This window comes from Cyprinodon variegatus, unplaced genomic scaffold (assembly GCF_000732505.1).
Source record: "Cyprinodon variegatus isolate N-32 unplaced genomic scaffold, C_variegatus-1.0 Scaffold219, whole genome shotgun sequence".
Classification (NCBI taxonomy): Eukaryota; Metazoa; Chordata; class Actinopteri; order Cyprinodontiformes; family Cyprinodontidae; genus Cyprinodon; species Cyprinodon variegatus.
This window is the reverse complement of record NW_015150672.1, coordinates 1003833-1014687: the sequence shown is the minus strand read 5'-3', so window position 1 is coordinate 1014687 and position 10855 is coordinate 1003833. Positions and strand designations below refer to the sequence as shown.

The 10855-nt window shown below is 35.0% G+C and overlaps 1 protein-coding gene and 1 long non-coding RNA gene across 7 annotated transcripts in view; one reads left to right on the top strand and one right to left on the bottom strand.

Annotated features, from left to right (window-relative positions):
- The window catches only part of LOC107088472 (protein 4.1-like), a 56182-nt gene extending 52901 nt beyond the window's left edge, over positions 1-3281 (top strand). For all 6 annotated transcript variants that reach the window (XM_015380659.1, XM_015380654.1, XM_015380658.1 and 3 more), the window contains one exon: positions 648-3281. Coding sequence is in view for 1 of the 6 variants with exons in the window: in XM_015380655.1 (XP_015236141.1) it covers positions 648-653 (6 nt within the window). In the remaining 5 variants the exon portion in view is untranslated. The remainder of the gene's footprint in view (positions 1-647) is intronic.
- Positions 3282-3599: 318 nt separating this feature from the next.
- Positions 3600-9449, bottom strand: LOC107088473. The gene is made up of 3 exons (XR_001481380.1): positions 9310-9449; positions 5725-5906; positions 3600-3831 (listed from the first exon to the last, which is right to left on the bottom strand). It is a non-coding gene; the product is annotated as an uncharacterized LOC107088473 (long non-coding RNA).
- Positions 9450-10855: the final 1406 nt, after the last annotated feature.

The following is a 10855-nucleotide window of genomic DNA, read 5'->3' as shown; positions in this document are numbered from 1 at the left end:
GATTAATCGCGAGTTAACTCAGGCATTGATGCGATTAATCGCGATTAAAAAAATTTAATCGATTGACAGCACTAATATCTATATATACACTTTATTTGTGTAAGTGAAACTGTCTGCTGATGAATTAGATTATTAATCTTAAAAACATCTCTGATAACTTATTTCAAATGCATTTATATATATATATCCATTTATCTAATTTAATTGGCTATAATGTTTATTCCAATGGCACATATTACGTAGCTGCTTAAATGAAATACGCTGATTTTAATGGATTTGTTTGTTTTTACAAGAATATCTACAGAGCAGTTGGTATATTAATGGCCTCTATTTATTATGTAGAATTATGTTGACTAAATATGCATATAGTAAGTGATATTTATTTTATTTTAGGTTTGAAACATTTTCTGTTTCCCAAAAAGTGGAATTTTTTTCGCTCCATTTAGAGTTAAAATGTGATTATGAAGGCAGCCAGAGCTTCTGCTGCTGCAATAAAAGCACTTTTTACAGTTTTTAATTTTTTTTACCAGTGCTTAGTAAGTTACGGTGGAATGACAGAGAAGGTCTGTGTGTGTTTGAGGAAAAGATCCGGTATTTCTCTGACCACCACAGAGCTGCAGGCTGATTGTCCTCAATCTGCCTTACAGAACTGAAAGACCAGCAGTGACTCTTCCTTCTTCCGACAACATCTTCATCGCTCTACAACGACCAACCTGGACTGCCAAAGGGAGTGAGAAGGAGGAGTTTCAGCCGAGGGGGGCAGAGGATGCCGCTCTCATTCTGGATGGTCTTTAAGACATTTGTTTTGGTGCATTTCAACCCCTTATTGCTAAAGGAGAAAAAATATCCTCACTCTCTGCAGGAACAAAAAGAACCACTTTGTTAGCTTAACATTTTTACCTTCTATTATTTTATATTGGAGCTGTAGCTTTACCTGTTTTGCAATAAGCGAGAGAATATAGTGTCTGTCATGTGTTGCAGATATCGAACCAACACATGAGGGTCATGAATCTGTCTCTATTATAATATCTGTAAATTTCATTAAGGTAAAACAAAGTGAATAACTTCAGATTGAAATAACCTTCATCCAGATTATTTTGATAGAAAATGACGATTTTTTAATGGATTCCTTTAAAAATGAGCTTTTTATTAAACTACAGATCCCATTTCCCCCTTAAAGAATCAGCATAAATGCAAATAAAAGTAACTCATGAATCTGGTTTGAAGAAGAGAGAAACAAACCTGTTCTTTCTTTGTTTTTTACATGTTAAGCACTCAGTAGACTAAAGCTATTTCACATAAAAAAATATAAAACTTTCTTTTTATTAACTACTAAAGGGAGGGAGCTGTGAGCTGCATATGGCAGTGAATCATCCAGGGTTTTGGATTTGATTTAGTTTTGTTTTTGTTGTAAATGTAGCTATTCATCCACATTCCTCTTGTTACCAGCTGATGAGTCAATTCATCTTCAGTTCAGCTTACTTTTCTTTTTTTTTTTTTTTTACTCACGTTTGATGACGATAAATGAAATGTAAAATTACCTAAACTACAAAAACAGATTGGGATAAATTTTGCAATCTTTTTTTTAATTATTATTATTTTTCCTTTACGCTGAAGATGAATTTGAACTGAAAATAAACAGACTTAGATGCTGGTTGATACATCTCTTGTACGAAACTAAAAAAAGAAAAAAAAATGAAGATGACAATAATAAGAGCAGCTTTCTAGTAACTTGGCGACTCCTTGGGTCTCCTCCCTCGTCAACACTAACTATTCCTATTGGGCCCCAGGGCAACATGGGAGATTTAACTGATATTTTATTGGGAGAGACGCCTGGTAAACTGGATGACAATTGGGAGAGAGCCAACAAATACCTCGTGAATAAAAACCAATTGGAGCACTGATACAAGTTAGCCTTACTCTGTGCATGTTCCAGCACATATCTGCCGTGTTTTCTGAGCATAATACCTTTATGCATAATTACATTTCAACTAAATCATTCACAATGAGGTTCACGCTAGGGAGCAGCAAAGGTACCAAAATGAAGCAACTTGAAGCTCATTCTGTCCCATATTCAGATTAATAACTTCCATTCGCTCACTTTTACTGCTAATCTGTTTCTAGTCGTAGTCCTTTTCCACTTAAGCCCAGCTGCTTCTCACATCCCACTATGTGCAGCAACCGTTAAGACGATACGATTAAATTCAGCATGCTTCACGCTTTTTATCTGCCAGTCTAGGGTAGGATGCTGCTGCTGTGTTGACTGCTTTAGGTAGAAGATTAAAAGCCCAGCTCTAATCATCTAACTTTAACAGCGGATTTGTTGTAGCTGTTTTAGTGCAACAGTTTCTGCTCTATTCAGATGTGTTTTTCTAAAAGATTATTGCTGCATAAAATGCTAGAGAGGTAAAACAGCTTAAAGGTAAGCATCTTAGTGCCCTACCTCTGCGTAGATCATTATGCATTTACATGTTGCAGAATTTCACCAAATCACTCCTTTTCTACTGTTAGAAGCTTAAAGAAAATACATGTTTTTATGTTTTTAAATGGATTCATAAAATAAAAAAAATCACACATTCCACATAACTTTATTGAAATTATTTTAATTTGAAATAGCACAGGTTTTCCATAATGATCCAGTCTGGAAAGTAAAGCCGGTCTAGTGAAGACAAGGCTTTCTAAACACAGGTCCTACTTCTACTATGCAGCTAAAAGACATTCCATGTGGGGGAGGAGTTTTAACTTCTATTCCTCTTGCAAAACAAACAAAAAAATATAAAAAAAAAGAATAAAAATCTTCTGGCAGCTTCAGAAGCTGTTAATTTAATCTCATTGAATGAATCCATATTGCCGCATCAGCTGTATTTGTAGAGTCTTTCACAGTTTTTTCAACTGGGACGGTGGGATCTGTTGCTCCACCTTCCTGATTATTTGTATTATTGCCACTGTGTATGTCGTTGACGATGAAGAAAACCCACTAAAGATCAATGTCTGTTTTGTTTTTTTACCACCTCTTTCCTGTTTGGGGTTCTGGGCTCTTTCAACCAATCACAGGAGCTTTGGGGCTGTCAGGTTAACTTTTCCAAAATGTTTGCAGCTTTAATAAAATATTCATTCTACTTTTCATTTTGATTTTAAAAAAGACATTTTAATGGATTTTAACAGTATATTTAAAACTCTGTATTCTTCACGCTTAAATCTCAGGCTTTATTTACAATGATAGCACAATTTTATATCTGCCTCAACAGAAGGAAAAAAACAAGCAAATATCTAAAACACTTTTCTAAAGAAGCCCATTTTGGAGAAATGAACCAGCCACCTCTTTGCTTCCTGTTTACATCACTGGTAGGTCATTTTGTCTAGCTGCATAATCGTGTTGTTTCCACATGCAGTCACTTCTTGCCCCTGTGTAACACTGTTCAAATAAACGATTGTTATACTCTACAAACGTGTGTTTGTTTTCCATGCATTTATTTTATTAATAATCAGATGCAAATGAAGGAAGCTGATGTATGAAAGATGAGAACATGGAACCCTGTGCAATTTATACTGCTCATTTTTTTAATTATTATTATTAGAGGTTGCCTGGTATTTCTAAAAACAAAAGGTTCTCATTGAATTTATTTTGAGGTGCCAGGAGATCAGAGTGTCTCTTAAAATTTCCAGATCCGTCCACCCAGCTGTATGTTAGAGATTTGTCCATCAGTTTAATTAATCCCTGTCAGGTATCAGGAAGTAATCCAGAACTTCTCTTCGTCAGGCTGGCATTTCTGTGCCTCTGCCTGTGGATGGCACTTTGGTTCGGCTCAAACTGGGACAGATCCGCCTCAGCTGGGGAAAAGAAAACCACAATTAAGAGGTTAGAAATGATTATAAAGAGAGTGGAAAAAGTACAAGAAGGTATTTGCCCAATGCTATGTAGCACTAGGCTTTTAAGAATACTGCTCATCATCATGACTTAAACAAAAATCACTTTTGCTGGTCTTGTTTGGGCGGTTATGACTAGAATTAAATCTATTACTGGTGGGACAAAGAACATTCTTTTAATGAATAATTTACACATTGTGTAGGGGGACAACCCTATTCTTTGCTCTGTTCATGCATATCTATCAAAATTCAGTGCTATGTTTCCTGCCGAGGTCTGAGCGCCAAAGACAAAGTTATTGTATCAATACTTTTCTTCTAATTGTCTTTTCTCTTCGTGTGAGTTTTTCAGATTAAAATGACAGCAGTCATAAGCATTCATTAAGACTCCTCCATGTTTTCTGTGTTGATTTCCAATTTTTTTTTTTCCTTTTGATTTCTAATTCTTCGTACTACTTTTGTTGAAATTTTCGATTTGAAATTGGTAAATACTCTATCAACATCTGAATGTGATTTTCACAGAATAACATTTTTTAACCAAATCTGCTTGTGTCAGCAGGAAGAAATTGTGTTCTGTTTTTTTCCTTTGTTATTCTGACTTTTCATAAATGGACAAAGTCCAGGTGGTGTTTTGCTACTTTTTTATCATGTCTCTCCGCATGGCTGCATTTGGAGAAGCCTACAGCTTGATTCCTTTTTTGACCCATGGGGCTGTTATCTAGACTGGGCCCTACTGTAGAAAAGAAATATTTTTTTATCAAATGTAAATTAAATTTTGCACCTCTTCATTGCACAGTTTACTAGTGCCTCTGCTTTACCAAAAAGATAGCCAACCTGTGTGTACATTTCTATAATTATAGCTTATCTGATCATATGAAGCACAAAATAAACTTTATTTAAAGCACAAATGAGTGGATGTTTAGCTAATAACAAAATGCGACATGACAGCCACATTTAATTGATTATCACTGAATGCCTATAAACAAGGATTGAGCAGCCATAACTGATTATAAATGCTTCCCGCTTAAACAGCAGATGAGATTTCTTTCTAATAATGTCTAATGTATTGGCTGATTCTAGCTGGTTTAATCTAGAAATCTTTAAAAAAAAGAATATTTTTTCCTCATTTTTAGTTATGATAATATCTGCTTATATAACTGACCATGTTTTCCATAAAACCCTGAAAAGCAGGATCAGATGTTCAAGGCTGACATATTGGTTTATTTATAGGATGTGTCTGATTGGATGCATCCGACTGTTTTATGTCAGCTTAGAGAATAAAGGGGCACAGGTTAATTCAGCAGAAAACAAAAGAAAACTAACCTTAGGGATTTTTAAACACCTTCAGCTCCTCTCTCTCTCATCCTTTACTCTGATTGGCTCAGATATATAAAATTAACCCTCCTGCATCACAGATGTGTAGTTATCTCAGTCACGCGGTTAAACTGAGTACATTTAGATTAATCTCAAAATGTCATTTTGCTGACATCCAAGTTATTATTTCCCCGGGATCCAATCTTTGCCTTTTTTTTTTTTTTTTTGCCAGGATGTAGCTTACTCAGGCCACAAAAATATTTCTCTGTAGCCACAGGCAATATGAGTAGTCGTGTCAAACCCAACAAATCTAGAGGTATAAACAATCCCTTGCCTGGTGTTTGCAGCGTGTGTGAGTGTTTAGATGGTAGCAAATCATTTCTGCTCATTCTTGTCATCGACTGCTCCCCTTTTAAACATAAAAATAAGTTTATCTGAACCTGAGGGCAGTCTGCTGCATTGCCTGTTTAGTTACATTCCTTCATGATAAATATAACAGGTGAGTAATCTGGCTAACCTGAAATGAAAAGCTAAAATCGTGCCCACCTTGTCTGAGTTTCCAGCTGAAGAAGATAATTAGCTGCAGCAGCAGCAGGCAGACTGACAGGAATAGAAACAATCCAAAGAGCCAGAGAGGAAGAAAGCTGTCTGTGTCTGTGTTTGTGACAGTATGTCGCAGGAAAAGGGCCAGATCAGCCCAGGGGCCACTCAGCACCTCCATGCTTGTTCTGAAAAAAAAAAAGGAGACAATGTCAGGGCTGATGTGACATAATTAAACTTAAGGCATTTTGCTTCATTAGGACATATTTGCATAATAACACATCCAATTTGACATATGTTTGATGAGATGTATAAAAACCTAGTACCGGTATTAGGGCCAAAAAGAAATGCTTATATCTGGGCTTTTTTCCCTCTTACTGTTCAAGCATGTCATCGTTTAAAAAAAAAAAAAAAAATCTGTTGCTAACCATGTTTTTATTACTGATAGTTAACTGATAATCTGCATTTATTACAATTTAAACGTCAGATTCTGTGCCTCGTTGAATGAACCCATTCTCTGTGTTCCAATGTAACCTGGAAAGGTTTGGAAAAGTTTGGAATTTGATTTCACTATTTTTTCTATTCTTGATAAGGATGGAAAAGGGAAATATTATTACTTTTTTAATGTTCAGACTACACTGAAAGTCCTCCTACACTGAGGACAAAGTTGGCTCATAATTTTGTACTGGAGTAAAATGGACTGAAAAGGAGCCTAAGCAGATAGATAAGCTCTTTAGGCTAATTAATCTGCTGGAGATGATTAGATTAACCATCAGCTCATTAAAATATGCAGCAGAGTCTGTAAAACCCAACCTCTGTGTTACTTTTCCAACTAAATATTGCAGAAAAGCAAAATGTCCGTTTGTACAGGAGGTCACAGATCCTGCTAATGATTTCTACAATGCATTTAATTAGCAGCACCTTATGCAAACAGTATAAACAGGATGTCAGCTTTAAAAGCAACATGGCTTAATTGGGTATTTGGTTTTTCTTGCATTAGATGATATTTATCTACTTAGTTTAATTATATTCAGTTTCAGAAAAACAAAATCTTAGATTTAAATTTTTTTTTTCCTTCTCCATATAAATGATGTGAAGCGTCCTGAAAGATGTACTTTTTACCTTTTTTATATTTCAAGTCTACCGTTTGAAGCTCATTTACAGATGCTCACATGTTTTATTTATGTTTTTTTTTTCTTGTTTGCATGAGTCTCACATTTCCAATGTTCTTGAACAGGAATGTACTGGCTTCATTTCCATCCCATCTGTCACCACAGCCCCAAGCTTAATTCAGTGGGCGGATGCGCAGCAACTAACCCGACTAGCTGGGAGACCATCCTGGTTTGTAAAAACACCTGTTTTGGGTTAACATAAAACAACATGGCTCCTCTTGAAACACACCCTGCTCACACCCCTGCTGCAAAAGATGCAATCATGTTGTAAAAGAAACCTACAGCTTTAAAAGGGCTGTGGCTTTCTGTAACTATGTGAATAGAGTGTGTGCAAATTAGATTATTTACTTAAAATAAAAACCCAGTGTTTTCCCAGGCTTAGCTTCTTTGGTTAATGTGCTGCGTTCAAAAAGACCAAACCGCTCAAAGAAGCTGTTTGAACTGAAGGGAGCTGCTTTGATCATGAAGAACCTCTTAGAGTACCATTGCACAGCTACTATAAAGCTGTCTTCCTATGATAGGGACTAACTAAGCTGTTTTATCAGCTACAAATATGCTCCAACTGTTAAAAGAGATGACTTATTGATGAAATATCCTCAGGAGGTGTATAAAGGAACCAGCAGCGCATTGATGTGGAAATAAAACTGAAGGACATTTTCTCCAGGATAATCAGCTTCATCTAAACATGATTAAAGAGATATGATCTTCAGCAGGTTTTAGGATGATTTAAATCTGACCTAAAAATGAACAAAAACATGAAAAACTCATGTATTGTAACATTTTTAGAATATAAAGTCAACGCTCTGGAAACCAGTCATAGAATTGTTCTATCTTTTTGATTTAATAGGGTAACCAGCAGGAAATTAAGACTGATTTATTTGATTTGGCCTCAAGAAATGTTTGTTAGTTAAAGAAAGGTTATATTTTTTGTTAAATAATTTGAAGTTCATCATTCTGCCATGTAAAATGAAAAGTCCAAATACTGATTTCTGAAATTAACAGCTTTTTATATAAATTATTAACTTATAAATACGTATTTAATACCCTGTGCAATAACCTATTTATATTTAATACCTAGTACAATAACTATATATATATATATATATATATATATATATATATATATATATATATATAAACCTATTTATATAAATACCCATTTAATACCCTAACCAGTTAAATAAGAGACTTCAGCTGCTGTATACTGTATATATATATGTGGATGCATTGTATATACCTCATGCACCTTTTCCTTCTTACTAGTGAATTTCTCCACTGTGAGATCATAAAGTCTTTCAATCAATCAAACATAAGAGCTTCATCTCAGACTCCTCTTCCTCATTTAGCATCCTAGAATAGTAAAGTTTATGACTAGACAGATAGATAAAAAGTAAACATGTACGTCGAATTTGAAAGAGATGTCAGGTTGAAGCCTTTCTGACTTAGCTGGAAAAAAAATTAGCTTAAATAGCTTTGATTAGCATCTAAATGACGTACGGTTTCTGGAACAATCTTCTTTGGTCATATGATGTTTGACCCCATTGCAGGAAACCAGTGCCTCATGCTTACTGCCGAGCACGACGGAGGAAGGTTGATGCTTTGGACCATCCTGCAGCCAGTGAGCCAATGATCACTCTGCTGTGCATAGAAAGGATTTTAGATTCATATTCTCAGCCAATGACTGCTTATTCTATTAGAAGCAAGCTAAAGATGAACATGTTTAGTTTTTGCTTTTAGTTAAAGTTATTTATATTGTCTTGTTCATATGTTAATTTCTTATGTTGTTAGAAGTATGAATCATTTCTGTTTTTTTAATGCATCTCTAGTGTTTTTCTTTCTAAAGACGGTTGCTTTTCCATAATTATATAAAACTGTTTGATTTAGTTACTGGTTGGATTTTTTTTTTCTTCCATGTTTTATCCTTTTTGTCTATTTTTAACATCATCCAAACAATTTATGTTTCATTTGCTATAAAAACTCATTTTATACCCACCTTGTAGGTAGGTTTAAATCATAATACAACCGCTTTAAGCTGTATAATCATGATTTTCACATGAATCCCAAAACTTCTCCACTGATCTTCACAGAGGTGTCTGAAATTTACGTTAATGTACAATAACCACCCACATGTATGATTTAGACTGGCTGAAGTGGCACAGATTCATGCTGGTGGTAGGTATTTTCAACCTGTTTAAATTACAGCCTGCATGTGAAAGAGCACTTATAGTCTGAATTTAAATTACACTCTTGTTCCTGAAGCAAACTGCCGTGAAATTAGTCTGTGTTTCACCCACTGACGTCTGGTGACAAAAGCCAACGGCGATAGAAAAACAGAGGAGGGAACTGAACAGACCTTCCCGTGTCCTCAAACAACAAAGCAGGCACTAAAACAGTCTTATTTTAGGAGGTTTTAACTCACAGTTTTCAGGATCCATCAATATGTAGATGTTTAAGTTCTCCTTCCAGATGTAAATAATTATCCCTGAGTGAAATTTTAAAGTCTGACTGCTTTTAGAAGGTGAGAGGAAATGTTTTTAAAAAGAGAAAAGCACATTGTTGCTCTGATTTTCTTTTTCAACGTATCTGTTACTGTTTTCTACTCTGCCACTGTTGTCAGTGTGAACTTTGTTCTGTTTTAACAGTCAAACCTTGTGATTAGTAAGAAGATTAGCCCTGTGTGTGTGTGTGTGTGTGTGTGTGTGTGTGTGTGTTGTAACATGGCGATACTGTGCAGCATTACTCCGAGTTCCAGTGTCCTCCAAAACAGCCGCATTTGAAAGGAGTTCTGCATTTTGTTTATGTTTATCCCTCTGAGTGAATGTGTGCAGATGTGTCTGAGTAATGCTTTGATCATTGAACCTTAGAACTTTGTACTCGCTGACTCATAAAATGCTCAACAACACAAACACTGCTTTTCCAGACCATCTTTCTCCTCTTTCTGAACAGATTTCCAGTTTATCTCAGCTCCTTACATTTCTTTAGATTTTCCTACTATCTTTTTTTTTTTTTTTTTAAAACAAAGTCATTGCTGCCCTTTCTAATCAGAAAAGAACAGAAAGTTTTGCCTTGGATTTATTTGTTTTTTTAAATTAAGGATATTTTATCTATGGTTATTTTAGTTCAGTGCTACGCCGGAGAACATCTTCATATATTTACTTCATTCCCATTAACTGTATGTGTTTTTAGGTGGAATTCCCTTTTATCTTTTCTATAACTTTGCTGCCCAGTTATGGGCCTGGACAGATCTGCTAATGTTTTTTTCAAAGCAACAATCGGTTCAGTTTCAACTCTCTCTTCTGTCCTACATTTGATTTTTCTATTTTTTACCATCTCCCCTGCAAGTGTTATCTAGATTTATCAAATGGAAAAAGAAGTCTTAATTAACAGTCTCAGGTAACGCACCATATTTTCTACAATATTTAATTTTCTGGTAAGTCCTTCCCTTTGTCACTGCGGTTATAAAGATGGCTGCAATCATGCATGATCCTAAAAATAAATAAATTCCTCTTCCATTTAAGATTTTCAGCAGACGTCTGAAGGTTTTCAGTGAAAACTTACTGTAAGGTGAAACTATACATAATTCCTCTTCCAACCGTAGCATAATGCTGCCTCCTCCATGCTTCTCTGTGGGGGTTTGTTCCTGCCTAAGGCTATCAAAGTCTTCTACAAAATAAAAAAAAAAAACGATAAGAGTTACAACAGTGAATTTCCCTTATGGATCAATACAGTATTTTTTTTTTATGTAATCTAATATAATTTTTTGATGGTTATGAAGATGTGGCCTTTAACAACCTATAATGTAAACGTATTCATGTATTTGTACCAGGCATCATAAAATTAAATTCACTGTTGTGTTAATTACTATGATGAGTATTTGATCACTCAATGTTTTTATTTCTTGTTAACCAGTTAATCACATAATAACTTTATATGACAGTGCCAAAATGTTAGGGGTTTTGTCATTT